The 18914-nt window shown below is 34.1% G+C and overlaps 2 protein-coding genes across 2 annotated transcripts; one reads left to right on the top strand and one right to left on the bottom strand.

Moving 5' to 3' along the window:
* Positions 1 to 237: 237 nt before the first annotated feature.
* On the top strand, positions 238 to 2351 carry LOC139863064 (uncharacterized). The gene is made up of 4 exons (XM_071851709.1): positions 238 to 297; positions 437 to 554; positions 1623 to 1714; positions 2086 to 2351. Exons 1-4 carry the CDS (start codon positions 282 to 284, stop codon positions 2148 to 2150), a joined length of 291 nt encoding a protein of 96 aa, XP_071707810.1. The 5' UTR covers positions 238 to 281; the 3' UTR covers positions 2151 to 2351.
* A 595-nt stretch (positions 2352 to 2946) lies between these two features.
* On the bottom strand, positions 2947 to 4014 carry LOC139862126 (protein translation factor SUI1 homolog). Its single transcript, XM_071850678.1, has 4 exons — positions 3907 to 4014; positions 3617 to 3822; positions 3137 to 3190; positions 2947 to 2991 (listed from the first exon to the last, which is right to left on the bottom strand). Exons 1-4 carry the CDS (start codon positions 3941 to 3943, stop codon positions 2947 to 2949), a joined length of 342 nt encoding a protein of 113 aa, XP_071706779.1. The 5' UTR covers positions 3944 to 4014.
* Between the last annotated feature and the right edge of the window lie 14900 nt (positions 4015 to 18914).

Genomic DNA, 18914 nt, shown 5'->3' with positions numbered 1-18914 from the left:
ATTATTGGGTTCACTTAGAACTACTGCGACTTTAGATTTCCATGCTCGATGCTTTAAAGAATAACAACCCAAATGACGTGAATAGGTACGTACCGCTGTTACTATATTTAGAAATCAACTGTACTCCGTATTTCGTAGTAAGGGTATTTTAGGGATTTTCCTTTTTAAAAAGAAAAAAGGGGTTGCCACAGATATAAATAGTGCGTGCTGTTAGTTTCATTATTTTTCTTTGTCGGGTAAAGTTATTCTTCCTTCAACTCGCTGAAAATCGAAAATCGACGATGGTTTGCGACAAGTGTAAGTCTTCAATTCTCTTTAATTCACACTTTTTTCAAACAATATCTTCAATTTAATTGCACTGTTTCCTGTGTATATAATTTAATTGTTGCGTTTATTAAGTTTCTAGGGTTTATAATAATTGGGGATTTTGAAACAGGTGAGAAGAAATTGTCGAAAGTAATTGTGCCTGATAAATGGAAAGAAGGAGCAAGCAATACCACTGAAAACGGTGGCCGTAAGATCAATGAAAATAAGCTTCTCTCCAAGAAAAACAGGTATCAGGTTTTAAATATATACTTACATTAGTCCTAAAACCCTAATCATCTATTTTGATATTAATAACTATTATTTTGTGCTTTATGACAACAGACTACTAGTTTTAACTTAAATTTGTATTTATATGTATATGTAATTGTTAGGTATATGTGATCCACAGGGGAATTGTGTGACCATTGAAATCGATTTTTTTTTTTTTTACTTTTTAGCCTAAAGTTACATTTGTGATATTACGTAAACAGGTGAACTTGAGATGTTCCGTTTTGGAAGCTGTATTTGTTTTCTTATACTTCGTTGTTGTATGAGAGTAAATAATCCTTCTCTCTTTATAAGACTGCTAATCTGAATCTTGGATCTTGCGTGAACCAAACAAGTAAGAATATTGATCTTGTCGATAGGGTATATCAGAATGATTTATGTAATGGGAATGCAATCGATGATGTGGCATAAATGATTTCAGTTTTTTCCTCTTTGTGACTTTTTATCTTGTTTGTGAATTACAAGTTGCAACAATGTAGCATATATGAAAGTAGTACGTTCGAGTTGTAACGATAATGAGAGTTAATGAGTTTTAATATCAAACTTTATTTGAGCTATACCACATTCGCTTTTAGTCAAATGTATGGGATTAAGAGATGACAGAATAAGTCGCGCAGATGGGCTGCGTGACGGGTCAGAATAGGTAGTTTTATTACTGGTTGAGAGAGTTGGGCCAGGTTATATATGTATATATAATTGAAGTGCACTAAATGAATATTAAATTTATGCATGCTCAGTAAAAAATCTACTTAGAGATTTAAGAGGATTATTCTTTGTAAATATACTTTGGGTAACATTTAACCCATTTGACCCAACTGACTGGATCCATCCTTAGCTTAATGTATGATTTGATTTTTCGTAATTTATTTGAGATAAAACTTAACCTCATCCATTTATTTAAGAGTATGACTGTATGAGTTGAAATATCTACATCTATTGTGTAATTAAATTACATAATCTGTGATTATCACATTTGAAAGCTTGTGTAATGCTATGCAACTTAACTTATTGTATGTGTTTGCCTCTAGATGGTCGCCATTAGGAACAACAAAGTGCATGATCTGCAAGCAGCAAGTACACCAAAATGGCAAGTACTGCCATACATGCGCCTACTCAAAAGGTAACTACGTCTCAATCTACATGGATGCATACATGCATTTATTGTTGAGGTGGCATATCTGGCCCACTTATGTCGATTTGGATTATATTTTATATTTAATGGGCCAAATGGGATAAGAAAAATATTGAGTTACAAAAGAACTGGTCAAATGAGTTGAGTGTGGGTTGAACGGGTCGACAGCTATCCCAAAAGGCAGTCAAATAAGAACAGAAGTATATATTTTTGTAGCAATACAGCTTTGCCATCAATTATAACACATTAATAACTTACAGAATTTCAAAAGAAGTATTTTTGGGTCGGCCCAGCAACATAAACTGTTATAGCTGCTCATTATCCCAACCCTAATTTACTGGTAATGAATGTGTTTGCAGGTGTTTGTGCTATGTGCGGTAAACAAGTTCTTGACACCAAGTTTTACAAGCAAAGCAATGTGTAATGAATATAAACCTTCGAAACTTTTTAACTCTTTCTTGTAGTTTTTCAAAAGGGTTGTCTTCTGCTTTCAGCTGATGCTGCCTTCTTTAATGATACCATTCACAATTGTAATGCTGACCTACATGTCAACGACATTGTTTGTGTTTATATTGTTGATTGCTGATACTTGTTAGTATGAATATCTGCACGAAAATTGCTGGCATGAATGTATGTGTCAAACTTTGTTTTCCTACACTCTTTATAAGTTGATGGTATGGACTTAAGGTGGCAATCTGGGCGGGTCTAGTTGCCAGATTCTCGGCCTCAGACACTACTTTAGTTTTCATCAGATTCGCGGCCTCATATTCTCTGCATGACTATTAAATACATTTTTTATTGATTTCGTAATATTATTATACACTTCTGAGTTATGTTTCATTTATCGATACAAGATGTAGACCACTGAATCATGACACAGACAAAAACATATGATGATATAAACAGAACGAATGACAACAAAAGTTAAAAAATCCATATACATTATAAACAAATACTTGTTTCCTGTTACAGTAGTATTAGACCAAGAAACATAAGATGTATACATTGCCATGACCGGAACAATACATACAGTTCAGGCACAATTGCAAATTATTTACAGAAATATTTTACAATCCCTAATTTCAAAGAATGGGATATATATAATACAAAAATAAAAGAACAGAAATTAAATTTAGCAGATAATGAAAGATTACAAGCAACAAGAAGAGCGAATATCACTTGGATACAGCACAAGTTGCAAGCACCGCCACCGATGCTTTTCAAAAACCATGAATTTTGATGTGTTCTTTCTTCACAATACCAGCCTGCAAAAAAACACTTGCATTAAAATAAAAATAAAAAATAAAAAAAAGCAATTATCTGCATTCTTCCTTGAACGAGAATTACTGTTCTTTTAAAAAAAAAAAAACACCAACATAGAAGACACTGTATAATGTAAACGATAATTACTTGAACGAGAAAGGTAGATACGTTCTTCCTTTGATCACCTTGTAGTTGTATAATCTGCATTCCAAAAGCAATTAATTAACCACGAGACGGTTTAGGTTTGATATTGTTAGAGCAGTCCCAACGGTCCTGTCTCCCTCCACCGTCCAGTGAACCGCCCACCTGGGTGCTGTTGGCAGCGAGCCACCCAGGGGTCCGCCCAGGCCGCCGTCCTTCTTTTTGTATGATGCCATGTTTTGTTGTGAAATATTGTTGGACAGGAATATAGGGAAGAAAGGGTTTGGACGTTTGGTGACTTGTACACTTGCTTTTAATATTTGTACCACACAATATTCAATTAATATAGTGGGTCCCAATTTATTTGAGGAAATATGTCATTCTTGGTAGTGTTTAGTCCTGAAAAGGAAGTGTTGATGTGACACCTAGTCCTGGGAAGGAAGTATGTCACTGTTGAGAGCACTTATCAGTTAATTTATTTATTACCTTTCCGAGCTCTGGGTCTTGAACAACAGTACCATTGCAGCAAAACTCCTTTTTAAGGTCTTTGAGTATCTTATTGTAACTAAACTCTTTCTTCAACCCTTGAACAGTTGTCAGGCTTTTTCTACCATTGCGTTGTTGTATACGTATATGAACGTATTCTTTTGACCCCGCACCCGAGTTCTCAGCATTTGCCTCAGCGAATGGATCTAACTCGACACACAATTACATAGAATTAAAACATACAAATTGGTAAAATATATCTGCTTTACATCAATTTTATTTTAACATACCGAAGGCAGTTGGAATCTGGATGTCGATCTCTGACATGAAAGTTGCGTGCTCGAATTAGAAGACGTTAAAACAAACAAACAAGCAAGCAAACCGGCTTCTCTTTGTGTTGCACAGAAAGATAAAGCTGAAACACGAAATTAGAATGTTACCATTAGCTTCTAACTTTTGACATACTTGTAACATTATTGAAAGATTGAAAGATGCTTTTAGTTATAGAAAACTACTCATATTTTAGATGTAAATTTTTAAAAAATTTCAACGTTGGAAAATGTGTTTAAGGGTTTAAAATAAGTTTTCTCTGTTTAGGCTACCCGACATCGAAATCGGGTATTCGAACCTTTTCTCTTTTCCAATCTTTTTCATGGTGGGCTCAAAATACGCTGCCCCGTAAGGTTTGAACTTGAGGCCTTGTGAGGACCTACGCTTTGCGAGAAAGTTTACTAAGAAACAAAAAAACAGTTATCTTATAACTATAAATTTGTCAGCATTATCATCTGAACTTGTTTTATTGATTTCTCATTTTTTTTTTTCGTATTGATTTCTAATTAGCTTTCTAGATACATCAAAACACTCAGCTAAATAAAATTACACAAAAAATGAATAATTTTCTGTAACGAAATGCAACGTAAGCGTTAACGTAACAACAGCAACGACAACAGCAAGAACAACAACAACGACGACAACAACAACAACAAAGATATCATGTCATCTACAACAATGAAAACAAAGAACCACAAAATGGTGAATGATATTTAGTATTGTACCTGACCAGAACGACAGCGATCGGAGGGAGATGGTGGAACGAGATATGGATTAATTAAATTTGAATTTATGAATTATATGAAACATGAATATGTGCTGTTGAGGTGGACGGTTGAGACTTGTGATTTATATGCGCCATTATTTTCCGGTGGCTTTTAAACACCGTATTCTACGCTAAGGGTACATTTTGTTAATTCCATTTCAGGGGATCAAGTTTTATTTTTGTTAAATGTGATCATGTTTTATTCATTAGAGCTAAGAATAGAATATAGGCTCGGCTCAAAAGATATGTGCACATCATGGGCTGCTGGATTGGGCTTTCAATAACATGGTTGTTCAATTTCGACAAGTCCAAACAATTTTCAAGTCTTCAATTATATAAATTACGAGTACATTATTTTGCTGTTACAATATGCTCTTTCTGTCTTTTCTTTCTATCTATCTAGTTATTATTAGAAATCTAAAAACTTTAAAGCTTAAATTGTACGATTAAAAAAGTTTACAATAGAATGATTAACAAATCTAACTTAACAATTGTGATGATCCCAAGTTACTCTTGTATTTTTCAAGTGTTTGATAGTAAGCACTATTCATTAAGGGAGCAGGAACCCTCTCCGATTAAAATTATATGTGTGTGAATATGTTGGGAAAAATAGAAATAATAATCTGATGAGTTAAAAGTATTTTGCAGATTTTAGAGTCTGAAGGTTTAGAGTCTGAAGTTGCAGACTCTGGAATTGCTAGAGTAAACGTTTGAAGATTTCTTGAAGCAAAAGCCATAGAATATTCTGGAGATATGCTTGTTATTTAAGAAGATTTGTTTTGAAGATTTGATTTTATCTCCAGAATTTACTTCCTAGTTATTAGCAAATTTGGTTTGTTTTTAGTTTATCTTTTCCTTATTTGTAGCAAAGTAGTTTTGGAAACCAAATCTCTAGATTTGGTTTTTGATCTGTATAAATAGGGACGTGTGCTTTTCATTCAATGTATCTTTTGGCACGATCAATATTATAAAACATATATTTCATATCGTGTTCTCTCAATTCTTGTTCTTATAATTCTTATTTATTGTTCAATTGAGAGTCTGGTGTTCATAGTTCAATTACTGTGAACTAATAACTGGTATCAGAGCGGGAAAGGTGTAAATCCTATCTCGGTGATCTTTAAAACGATCCATATTTTTCTTATCAGTACTATTACTACTCCAGATATGGCTGTAATTGAAAGGGATGGTGGTTCTAGTAAGTTTGAGGAAGATCTGAAAGCTGTTGAGAAGATGGATAAAGACTCTACTTGCAATAAAGCTTCTGCCTATAAGGTACAAAATTTTGTAAACTATCTTGATAATGAAAAAGTGAGAATGTTTCAGTATTTGTTACTTGACTTTAAGTGGTGCTTAGAAGATATTGATAGGTTAAGAACACAAATTTTTGATCTTAAAAACACCATTGAAAACAAAGATGCTGAAATTAAAGAGTTAAAAGAATGTGAGGCAGAACTTGACACCTATAAAATGGCATACACAGAAGAAACAAAAAGGCTAAATACTGAATTAGGAAGATCAGTTAAAAGGTCAAAATATTATGAAACAATTTGTAAATCTTGGTGTGTATCTTCCAAAAAGAATTCTGATGCTATTGCCAAACAAATTCCAAATGATGTCAAGGCTATACTAGGTGAAAACTACATATTAAACAATAATGTGGAAGTTGATCATAGTGTATTCAAACCTGATATTTTACCTGACACTTTTGTAAAATTTGAAGGTGACAAAAAGATTTTAACTAATGCATTTGTAAGATCATTAGATCCTGTTGAACCCTCAGAGACTATAATACTAGAATGCAGAAATCCACTAGAGTCTGAACTCTTGAAATCTTCAGACTCTAACAGTTTAGTCTCTAAAAGTGAAAGTGTATGTTCTGACCTAGAGTCTGACACCCACGAGTCAAGTAGCAAAAGTGATTCTGAATCATCCTCTAATAGTGACACTTGTCCAGATCCAATAAGGTCAACTAAAAGAAGGTCAAAACAAGCAAAGACTATCCAAAAACTCAAAAGGAAAATTTTAAAACTCAATGAAAAAATCAAGAGTCAAGAAAAACCTTTAGTTAAAAGAACATCTTGTTTTCCTGAGAAAATTGACAAGGTTTGGAAACCTAAAGTTTGTGAAGGTGTTTTGAAAACAGTTAAGGACAAGTTGATTTGGATTGAGAACAAAGCTTTTGTTTGGAGAGTGAAGAGCACTCCAACTGAACCCACTGAAAAGTGGGTTCCCCTTGAAAACTAACCATTTTTTTTTGTTTTGTGTCTTGTGTAGCAGGGTAATTTGTGGTATTTGGGTGGCTGCTCAAGACACATGACTGGATGAAAAGAGCATCTTGTAGGGTTTGTAGAAGAAAAAGGTCCTTCTGTAAGATATGGTGATAATTCAGTTGCAAAGACTATTGGTTATGGTACTGTTGAAGCTGAAAGTGTTTCATTTAAGAAAGTTGCTTTAGTTGAAGGGTTGAAGCATAATCTGCTAAGTGTGAGTCAGATTGCTGATGAAGATTGTGAGATTAGAATAAGAAAGAAAGCTGGTATTATTTATGATCCAAAAGGAAGGCCAACACTTGTAGCTTGGAGAGTTCAAAATGTGTACATGCTGGATTTAGATTCTGTTGATACTGGAATTGAAACTTGTTTGTATTCTCAGACTGTTCCTGAACTTAATTGGCTTTGGCATAAAAGGTTATCTCATCTCAATTTCAAAAATATTAATGAGCTTTCCAAAAAGAAGCTTGTTAGAGGGTTGCCTCAACAACCTTTCAAGAAAGATAAACCTTGTTCTGCTTGCATTATGGGTAAACAAACCAAAACAAAGTTTCCCTCAAAAACCCTAGCTACTATTAGTGATCCACTTCATATGCTTCACATGGATCTATTTGGTCCAATGAACACTAGTAGTTTGGGTGGGAAAAGATATACTTTGATAATTGTTGATGAGTATTCTAGGTTTACCTGGGTTATTTTCTTAGCTACAAAAAGTGATGCTCCTGAAGAAATCATTAATTTGATCAAGAGAGAACAGGTTCAAAAAGGTGTTCTTGTTAAGCAATTGAGAAGTGATCATGGCACTGAGTTCAAAAATGTTACTTTAATTGACTTTTGTGAAGAGTCTGGAATTGGTCAAAATTTCTCTGCTGTTAGAACTCCACAACAAAATGGAGTTGCTGAAAGAAGAAATAGAACACTTATTGAAGCAGCCAGAACTATGCTATGCCAATCAAATGTTGCACTCAGATTCTGGGCAGAAGCTGTTAATACAGCTTGTTATACTCAAAACAGGTCCTTGATTGTGAAGAAACATGGCAAAACTTCATATGAGTTATACCATAAAAAGGTGCATACTATTCATTACTTTCATGTATTTGGATGTAAGTGCTATATTTTAAATCAAAGAGATCAGCTTGAAAAGATGAGGCCAAAATCTGATGAAGGTGTGTTCATGGGATATTCTTCTGTTTCTAAAGCTTTTAGAGTATTTAATAAGAGAAGAATGAAGATTGAAGAATCCAGTAATGTTTCTTTTGATGAAAGTTCTATTGAAATATATCAGTCATCTAGTTCTGAGCATTCTGCACTTGGTGAATTGTCAAATTTAATTTCTGGTAACAGTGTTCAGACTCTGGATTCAGAGTCTGAGTCAGATGAACCTCATTCTTCTGGATTGAAAAATGATTCTGCAGATAATTCTCATAAATAAGAAGTTCAACAAGAAGATGAGCCTGTTGGTATTCAAGAAGGTGATCAATCATCTAATAACACCTTGGTTCCTGTTGTTCCTATCAGAAAATCTTCTAGAAACATAGTTCCTCCAAAGCATCTTGAAGATTATGTTATAGGTCCTACTGGTTTACCTAAACCTGGTTCTTCTCAGACATCTGTGTCTGACTTTGCCATTGCAAACTATTGTTTCTTTTCTAATTTTCTTTCACTCATTGAACCCAAAGAAGTAGATGAAGCATTGGCTGACAATGATTGGGTTGAAGCTATGACTGAAGAGTTGACAGAGTTTGAAAGGAATGATGTATGGGAGTTGGTTCCAAAACCTGATGGTAAAACTGCAATTGGTACTAAATGGGTTTACAGAAACAAGGTTGACAAAGATGGTATTGTGGTTAAGAATAAAGCAAGGTTAGTGGCTCAAGGGTATAGACAAGAAGAAGGTATAGACTATGATGAGACATTTGCTCCTGTTGCTAGAATTGAAGCTATTAGATTGTTTCTGGCATATGCTTCAGATAAAGATTTTGTGGTGTTCCAAATGGATGTAAAGAGTGCTTTTCTAAATGGTAAATTGCAAGAAGAGGTTTATGTGAAGCAACCTCCTGGTTTCAAGAGTAAGAAGTTTCCCAAGCATGTCTTCAAGTTGAAGAAAGCTTTGTATGGTCTGAAGCAAGCTCCCAGAGCCTGGTATGATACTTTGTCAACATTTCTTCTAGAAAAGAAATTTTCTAGAGGGGCTATTGACAAAACTTTATTCATCAGAAAGGAGAAAGGTGATGTGTTACTTGTTCAAATTTATGTTGATGACATTATTTTTGGGTCTACTAATCCACTTTTGAGAAAATGGTTTTCAGACATAATGTCTAAAGAATATAGAATGAGTAATTTATGTATTCTAAACTATTTTCTTGGACTACAAATAAAGCAGAGTCATGAGGGTATTTTTATTAACCAAAGTAATTACATTTCTGATATGTTAACTAAATATGGTTTTAAAAATTGCTCCTCTTTAAGAACTCCAATGAGTGTTTCTGAAAAACTTGATAAAGATGAGTCTGGAAAACCCACTTGTCAATCAACCTATAGAGGTATGATTGAATCTTTGTTACATTTAACTGCTAGTAGACCTGATATAATGTTTGCTACATGTATGTGTGCACGTTATCAGTCAGATCCTAAGGAGTCTCATTATAAAGCTGTGAAAAGAATTTTTAGGTACTTAAAAGGTACCCCTAACCTGGGTCTTTGGTACTCTAAAGACTCAGGGTTTGATCTAATTGGTTACACAGATGCAGACTATGCAGGTTGCAAATTAGACAGAAAGAGCACTTCTGGTGGATGTCAATTGCTAGGTGGAAAATTGGTCAGCTGGACTAGTAAAAAGCAGAATTCTGTGGCCACGTCCACAACAGAAGCTGAATATGTTGCTGCAGGAAGTTGCTGTGCTCAGTTACTTTGGATGCAACATCAACTTTTGGATTTTGGGTTAACATTGACCAAAACTCCAATAATGTGTGACAATGAAAGTGCAATTGCTATTACTGAGAATCCAGTGTTTCACTCCAGAACCAAGCATATTGAAATCAGACATCATTTTATAAGGGATTGTGTTGAAAGGAGCAAAGTGTTTTTAAAGCATATTGGTACTAAAGATCAATTGGCAGATATTTTCACTAAGGCACTTCCTGAAGAAAGGCATTTTTATCTTCTTGGACAACTTGGAATGTTAAATCCATCTATTGAAATGTTGTCCAGTGATGATATTTCTTGAGTCTGAATTATTTTCTTAGAGTCTGGGTGACGTAATATTGTTCAGAGTCTGGGAAAGTTTACTCAAGTGTATTTTTGTGTATAAATTTGTTTCCTTCTTTAGTCAAATAAAGTTTTTTTTAAAAATTTTGTTTTTAGGTTAAATTTTTTTTTTCTTTATTCTATTTTCTAAAATAAAAGGGTCAAATTTGGTATTAATGAAGGGAGTTAATGGTAATTTTTTTTTGAAAATTTTTGTCAGGAGTATTAATTTGATAATGATTGTGTCAATATTTTTGATAACTTTCTGTTATGATGCATTGGATCAATCTTGGCCGTGCAAACCAACCTACAGATTCTGAGCAATCGAAGTCTGAGTTGTTACCCCAGAATTAAATTGAATTGATTGTACAAATTGCCATTCTCGAGTATTTTTTCCGCCCTACACCGACACCGGGTTTAGTTGGCTCGGTAATTTTACTCGACGTGTGGTTGTTTCGAAACAGGGAACAACTTTGAATACACAAGCTTGTAACCCGCGGATGAACCGCACACTAGAGCCTTATTGGGGCTAAAACCAATAACGAGAGCCTTTTTGGTATCATTGGAATTAACGGTATACTCCACCCCATGATGTTACACATACAGAGCAGGCTAAAGACATGAATGAGAAAATCTCACCTCATTCTAACCCATCTTCTCTCGCTGCTACTGAACAAAATCTCCATTTAACCAACCTTATGAACTCACCAGTTCATATTAAGAATACCACCATACTTAAAACCCTAGATGTTACAGCACTTGTGAATTCACCTCAAAAATTCACTAGGCAAGGTGCTTCTAGTACTACTTCATCACCTCTACTAGAGGTTGGTGAAGGCAGTGCTTTGACCCAACCTAAACCTGATAGGATAGTAAACTTGGATACCCTCATTACAGTCACTGAAGAAACCCACTCAGTTGACTTATTTGAATAAGTCCCAATCATGGACTCAAATAACCAAATCAAAAAACCAGCTGCAATGACCAAGCCAACTGTTACCCCGGACTTAAGTTTGTCACTACCCATCCAAAATGTTCCATCCTTACACATTCTTGCACAGGCTGCCAATGTTTCATCCATGTCACATGATGAAATACAGGTCTCAAAATCTTCTATGTCTAAGGATCAGCTTTCTTTACAACAGGAAGGCTGTGAGGACATACCAACCCTACCCTTATCTTCTGGCACTACTTCTCAGACTGAGGCACCAGTCACCATGGTTAGCCTACATCAGGCTTTGACCAAGTTGACTAAGGAGTTTGATGACAAGCTCTCTGGTGTGCAGTCTAAGATTAATAATCTTAACTTTAATAATAATTTTGTATCAAAAGATGAGCTGTTGGAGGTAAGGAGGTTGGTTGGGAATATGCAGGGATTGACTAGTGCAGGTGGTTCAGGGTCTGTTACAAAAATTAATCACAGGTTGGCTGAGCTGAAAAAACGAATGGTTGGTGTTGATGAATTGAGATAATGCTTTACTGGGTTTGCTTCTGATATTTGTTCCCTCAAAAATCAACAGACTAAAATTTGGAAGGTCATATCATCTCTGCCTTTAGATGATGTCAAAAAGGGGGAGAAAAGAAAGAGGTCAGACGATGCAGGTATTGCAAGTGTTGAGGGGGAGCAATCAAAGAGAGCTCAAATTGAGGGGGAGCATCAGATTGAGGGGGAGAATATAACTGATAAGGGTGTTGGTGATACTCAAATGGTTGCTGTTGGTGGTGTTGGTGAAGCACTTGTATAGTAAGCTTTCTATGTTGAAGAATATCAGGTCTATGAAGAGCAAGTGCAAATTGATTGAAAGGGAGTATGCAAAACTGAAGGAATAGGTGAACAGGTGGTTTTGACATCATCAGATAGGGGGAGATTGTTGAGAAAAATAGAAATAATAATCTGATGAGTCAAAAGTGTTTTGCAGATTTTAGAGTCTGAAGGTTTAGAGTCTGAAGTTGCAGACTCTGGAATTGCTGGAGTAAACGTTTGAAGATTTCTTGAAGCAAAAGCCATAGAATATTCTGGAGATATGCTTGTTATTTAAGAAGATTTGTTTTGAAGATTTGATTTTATCTCCAGAATTTACTTCCTAGTTATTAGCAAATTTGGTTTGTTTTTAGTTTATCTTTTCCTTATTTGTAGCAAAGTAGTTTTGGAAACTAAATCTCCAGATTTGGTTTTTGATCTGTATAAATAGGAACGTGTGCTTTTCATTCAATGTATCTTTTGGCACGATCAATATTATAAAACATATATTTCATATCGTGTTCTCTTAATTCTTGTTCTTATAATTCTTATTTATTGTTCAATTGAGAGTCTGGTGTTCATAGTTCAATTACTGTGAACTAATAGAATAAAATTAGAGGATCCCTGAATATATTTTTTACTATTTTTATTATTTTTCATATCTCATATTCAAATAACTAGATCCCTTGAGAGAATCTCATTCCATTCTGATCGAGCCTATTTCTTTCCTTAGCAGACTGAATTAAACTCGAGTGCAAAAGGGTAGAGATTGGAGGTGTTTTGATGTTTTAAGGACCCTATGATCAATACTTGATTATTATTCATCTTCAAGTAAGTAAACACCACGTTCCAAACATGAAGATGCACATGATCATATTCATGCTCCTTGAGAGTGTTTTATCTTTGATGTAAAGATAGGGCGTATCACAAATGATTGAGGCTAATCTCCAAATGATTGAGGCTAATCTCCAAAATGAGGTGATGACATCCCTATTTATAGTTTTCTGGAAGTCAGCCCCGCATGTTTATTGACATATGCGCTTAATTTGACAATCATGCACATTTTTAATGCGCACATAGATGTTGCGAATTTTGATATGCGAAGACACATATACAATCAAGTCCCCCAGTTTGATATGCTAAAATGATAGTTTTAGCGTGCCAAACTCTTAAAAAAGTCTTTTGCTCGCTTATTCTTGACAAAATGTCATTAATTTTTTTTCACTAATTCACACAAACAGCTTATTTTCCATAATCATTACTGTTGTCAGTAACTGTGTGCTGATTGACTAAGCACGACTAATCAATTTCACACGCGCTTTCAATTACTTGTTAAATTTAAACCTAAACGGCTTTGATGTAAAACACGTGTACGGTCTTGATTGTTTTTTATTTTCATTATAAAATCCCCTTTAACAATTACCATTTGTGTATTTCTTTTAATTTTGAATTTCCACAAACTACTCTTTCTGCCGTTTGCCAATCATATTGTTTGTAGTCTCTTCATCGCAGTAATTTGCAAAAATTTCGACATAGAAGTAGGTTAGTTGTGCTTGTTTTCATTCTCAGTTAGTTTTTCGTTTAGAAAACATGGCATTCACTAGTGAGAATTTTGTTTCCAATTCTTTTGCTGAGTTAAGTGTTATTGACGTTCAACCTTCGATTGACGATGAACAACTTGAACAATTAATTGTTCGGTACCCCTTACTTAAAAAATTTCAATCCTTCTGCTCCTACGCATATCCAAATTCGCAACATCTATGCGCGCATTAAAGATTTGCATGATTGTCAAATTAAGCGCATATGTCAATAGACATGCATGACCGACTTTCAGAGTACTATAAATAAGGTTGTCATCACATTATTTTGGAGTTTAGCCACTATCATTTGTGATACACGCCATCTTTACATCAAAGGTAAAACGCTTTCAAGGAGCATGAATATGATCATGTGACTCTTCATGTTTGGGATGTGGTGGTTACTTACTTGAAGATGAATAATCTTCAAGTATTAATCATAAGGTCCTTAAAACATCAAAACACTCTCAATCTTCACTTTTTTGCACTCGAATGTAATTCAATCCACTAAAAAAAGAAATATGCTCGATCACATTCCATTCCATAGTATAACTAATCATTTAAGTTGTTATTGAATTTCCAGTTATATTCATATTACTTGATTGATTAACAAAGTATGCATTGTAAATACATATATTTTTTTTTGAACAACGATTGGGATCACTCGAGGGGGACTTTAACCACCCGTTGCGATCATCTCCCGTTTCGACTATGTCGATGCAGCGATAAACCCCGTCCCCATCGCTGCCCGGGAGGAATCCTTGAAACCGATCCAAGGGCACGGCCAAGTAAAAACCCCCTCCCCTTTACCCCCCCCAAACGATATGAGAAAGGTGTCATGGGTGGATACTTCATGGCATGGATGAAATTGTGTTTTTAATATGTAGCCAACGGAGGTCGAACTCCTGACCTCCCCTAAAGGAGGCAGACCACCAACCGCTGGACCACATCACAATTTCTGTAAATACATATAAACAAATACGTAACAAAAATGTAAAAACAAAGCTTAAAGATGTATATAAAAATCACAGATATATCAAGTATTGAACGTGGATTGTTCTAGTCAAAAGTAGGATAAATTCAGTAAAATCTTAAAGTGTTACACTTGCTGAACTAAATAGAATAGCCGACATACAAACTATTCTATTACTCGCTGGCCCAATTTGTACTTACACAAACTATATAATCAATGAAAAACAAATTATTAGAACAAAACATAAACTCCCTAAGTACTGTATGTCTTCTAAAACCTCATATACAGCCACCAACGAAGCATTGCTTCAATGGTATCCAAAGCCTTAGTAGGGCGGGCCCGCGATTGGTTAACAAGCAACTCGGGTTCGATTCCGAGGAGGGGGATGTTTTCTCCAGGATTTACTGCGATTAGTTGCTAAGCAATCCGGTTCCCGCGATTAGTTGCCGAGCAGCCCGAGATGATCGTTGGAGTTTCCTACCCAGCGTGTCTGGGTCGCAAATGAGAGGATTCGATGCGAAATATTGCTGTTCAAATAAAAATAAAAAATACAAATATAAAAGCCAATTTATTAGTGTAAACGTTATTTATAATTACGGACAATAGAATGACACGTGTATTGGCTTCACTCTTACAAAAAAATGATTAGAGGAAAGTTATATGGTCCCGTTTCTCATCATGCTTCTTGCGTATGCACGATTTTCACCAATAGTTTGAGTTTGATGTTACACGTTCCATCATTTGATTTAAGCTTGGATGTTGTTGATATAAAATTAATTTTTAGGGATTGAGTAGGATACTTGTTGGTCGTTATTAATTGTTGAAGTCGTGAGAGACACAAAAGCTCAACGAGTGGTAACTTGCGAATTTCGATGAATTGTGAAACCATGAAAGTGATTTAGTGGATGAATGTCTCTGTTAAAGATAGATAAGTATATATTACGGAGTATATATTATACTAGTTTTACGGAGTATATATTACGGAGCATTTATATAAATTAGTAGTCGATAATCTTAATATTGATACTTAATAAAATATATAATACAATTACAATAAAAAGATCATTATTACTGATAAAATTTGTATCGAAAAACTTAATATTGAATAATAACGCATATATTATGTGTCCGTCCGTTGAACTCATTTTAACTTAATCGACAAATAATTGATAAAACACCAAACATGAGCCCCTAAAAAGTTATTTTAAAACCGATCGTTAAGAATAATATTTTATGTACATCTCTAATTATATATGTTTTTTTTTAAAGGCAAACTCACACACCATCTAATTCTAACACGAATATATACACCACAAAATGTCCTAAGCAGGACTCGAACCCTTAACCAATGTTGTAAGGGTGACCTCGATACCGCAAAGTCATTGGCTCTTTGGTAATTATATATGTTTTTAGTAAAAATTAATTCAATTATGTCAAAACCTCAAACGAAATAGAGTAGATATACATCAAAATATTTATAAAGATTATCAAATTATCATTTTATCTTTAATTGACAAAAATGAGCCTATGCGTTAATATAATATTCAACAAATATTATTTTAACGTAATATTTTAAATTTATGGTCAAACTGTAGATTAATTTTATATTATATAGAATAATATAATGTTAATAAAAAATATCTATTTTATATTTTATAATGTTTATTACAATAAAACACATTGTAAATGGTTTTGATATATAACCATTTATATATACAAATTTAATCAATTTAATATTAAATTGATGTATCGTTTAAAACAATATTATTTATGATCATTTAAAACAATTTTATAATAATAATAATAATAATAATAATAATAATAATAATATAATATTATTAATACAATTATATCATCTATCGTTTTAAATATTAATAAATTATTATATGATAATATAATATAATATTTTAGGTAATGAAATCTGTATATTAAATTAAATTAGAAAATCCGGTAATTCAATTAATAAATGAAAATAACTGATAGATCGACATGTGTCATGAGTAAAGGGGGAGTTGACATGTGACAAGAATTAACCAGAAGTTAACACGTAAGATTATTTTCACGCGCTTTATATAATGTAAATATTATTATTATTATTATTATTATTATTATTATTATTATTATTGTTATTATTATTATTATTATTATTATTATTATTATTATTATTATTATTATTATTATTATTATTATTATTATTGTATATTTTCTTATTTCAGTTGAATAACTTAAATAATGGATCTATTAATCGAGTTAACACCAAACGCTGATTTCTTAGCGACTTGACTAACTTGTAGCCTAAATTGAACTTCGGGCAAGTTTAAAACTCATGGAAGTTTGATTCTACCATTTTCACGATTTTCACGGCGTCTCATACTTTTTATTATTATTATTATTTTATTCCACCTACTTATTGGCCGGAGATTTATTCGGAAACAATCGCTCTATCCATAGAACATTGAGAGAAAGGACTTTCTCTATTTTTGGAGTTAGGGTTTCAAGAATTCAAGAGCGTATGTGTATGTGTTAGAAGTTTCTAAAAATAGAAATAAGGAGTAGAAGCATGAATAAAAGGCAATAGAGGTTTCCTTCATAAGGTAGAGAACCCGTTATCTAAAATTTTGGCACATCATTAAACTGTTCTAACGAGGTCCAACTTCAACAACCCAATATGTTCTGCGACTCTTGTCATAACGCACTTAACTGACCAGTCAAATAATCATAAGCATATAATTATAAAATTACTAATATTAATAAATTGATATAAGATAAGGGTAAAATGGTCAATTACCTATAGGCCCAATTTGAGGTTGTTACAATTGTCAATGGGTTGGTCACAACAAGTCAAAGTCCAAGTGCAAAGTCGGGTATGAGTGATGCGACAATTGTGATCGAGGATGCCATGATGTACCATGAGGGAGTTCTTTATGGGGTGGATATTGGATTCGAGTTCGTCATTTCATTCTACCATGTACATGAACCGTTTGAGTTATGACTAATTTCAGGTGTTATTCTGGTAGGATTCGACTAGCTGATAACAGGATACTTGATGTTACAGATATTGGTTGGAGACTGTAACCTTAAATACATACGTTCTGAGTGGATCTTAAAGAATGCGAGGTTAATTCCAAAGCTCAAAAAGAAACTACTCTATATTGGACAATTAAACAATGATCAGCTTGTATGGTGATCAAGAGTGAAAGGTATTCAGGTACAGACATGTTAGTGGTCACGGGTACAAGATGAGAAGCATGTATATGGTTTATATTCCTTCGGAGGAAAGGCTAGGTGGAAGGATAGGTATTGGAAAACCTAGCGGGCTTGAGCTTTATAGTATTGTTGAGAAATCTTATTGAGTTGAAGTTCGGGAAGGACGCATCTGGTATAGGACTGGAGTACTTGAGAGGGTGTCATGGGGCTGCTGAACGAGATTTCTGATCGGTTACACTAGAATCTTCGATGTTTCGGTTAGATCGTTTCCAATGATAGCTTTGTTATGACTGATCGGGGAAGATTAACATGAGTCTTTTTGGGAGTTACTAATAAGAACAAATATGTACAACCAGGTTTGGCACATGGTGAAATTTGGGTGCGTTCGAATTCATGCACACATTTTTGTTTTGTGTTCCTACGTTGAAAGCAAGAGTGGTAAGGTGGAAGATTAAGGGTGATAACGTGTTCTCGCATAATTCCTTATCAAGTTTGTTCACATGTTTGTTCTGCCATCTGATCTATTCTTTATTGAAAAGATAGAGTTGTTGACGGTTTATCATACAAATGGATTGTTTGGACAATGGGTTTATCAAAGTTGGGTCTGATTTCAACCCGTTATCTCCTGAATTAGTGAGATATGTGATGTATCTAGATAGAGGTATTGGTCCCAAGTGGGTAACAGAGATTGGTTATTGCTCGATGGCCTTTTTTGATGTCAAAAGACTTCCTTCTCTGGTGGTAAAGCAACGTGAAAGTGGGGGGTGATTCAGATTTTTTGTTTGACGATATCAAAATAAGTCGTAATCAGGTGATAGATGCTGTGGGGTGTTTAAAGAGATGGTTAAAGAGTTATTGGTTTTCAGAAAAAGAAGATTGTGTATTGGTTTCGATTGATCTTCAAGTTGGAGATTGTTAGGTGTGAAGATCGTCTGTAATGTTGGCCTAAACAAAACTTTAAGATGTTATGGGATCTCGCCACAATAACACCCTTGGACAGGGCCTAGCTGTAAGATTACTATTTTGCCTTTAAGTTCGTATTCGTGTTAATATGTGCTTTTATTCTTAATAAAATGTTTATTATTATTTGACTATGTGGTTATTACCAGTTTGTGACAATGGTCACAAAACATGTTTATTTATTTAAATTGGACTTCGTTAGGATCGCCTAATGATGCACGAAAG

The sequence above is a fragment of the Rutidosis leptorrhynchoides genome, chromosome 8 (genome assembly GCF_046630445.1).
Source record: "Rutidosis leptorrhynchoides isolate AG116_Rl617_1_P2 chromosome 8, CSIRO_AGI_Rlap_v1, whole genome shotgun sequence".
NCBI lineage: Eukaryota > Viridiplantae > Streptophyta > Magnoliopsida > Asterales > Asteraceae > Rutidosis > Rutidosis leptorrhynchoides.
This window is presented reverse-complemented; position numbering and strand designations above follow the sequence as displayed.

Coding starts and splice junctions, on each gene's coding strand:
- LOC139863064 (XM_071851709.1), top strand. Junction 555..1,622: donor CTTCTCTCCAAGAAAAACAG/GTATCAGGTTTT, acceptor GTTTGCCTCTAG/ATGGTCGCCATTAGGAACAA. Junction 1,715..2,085: donor TACATGCGCCTACTCAAAAG/GTAACTACGTCT, acceptor ATGTGTTTGCAG/GTGTTTGTGCTATGTGCGGT.
- LOC139862126 (XM_071850678.1), bottom strand. CDS start 3,943: ATGTCAGAGATCGACATCCAGATTCCAACTGCCTTCG. Junction 3,191..3,616: donor AAGACCCAGAGCTCGGAAAG/GTAATAAATAAA, acceptor TTTGGAATGCAG/ATTATACAACTACAAGGTGA. Junction 2,992..3,136: donor TATCTACCTTTCTCGTTCAA/GTAATTATCGTT, acceptor GTTTTTTTGCAG/GCTGGTATTGTGAAGAAAGA.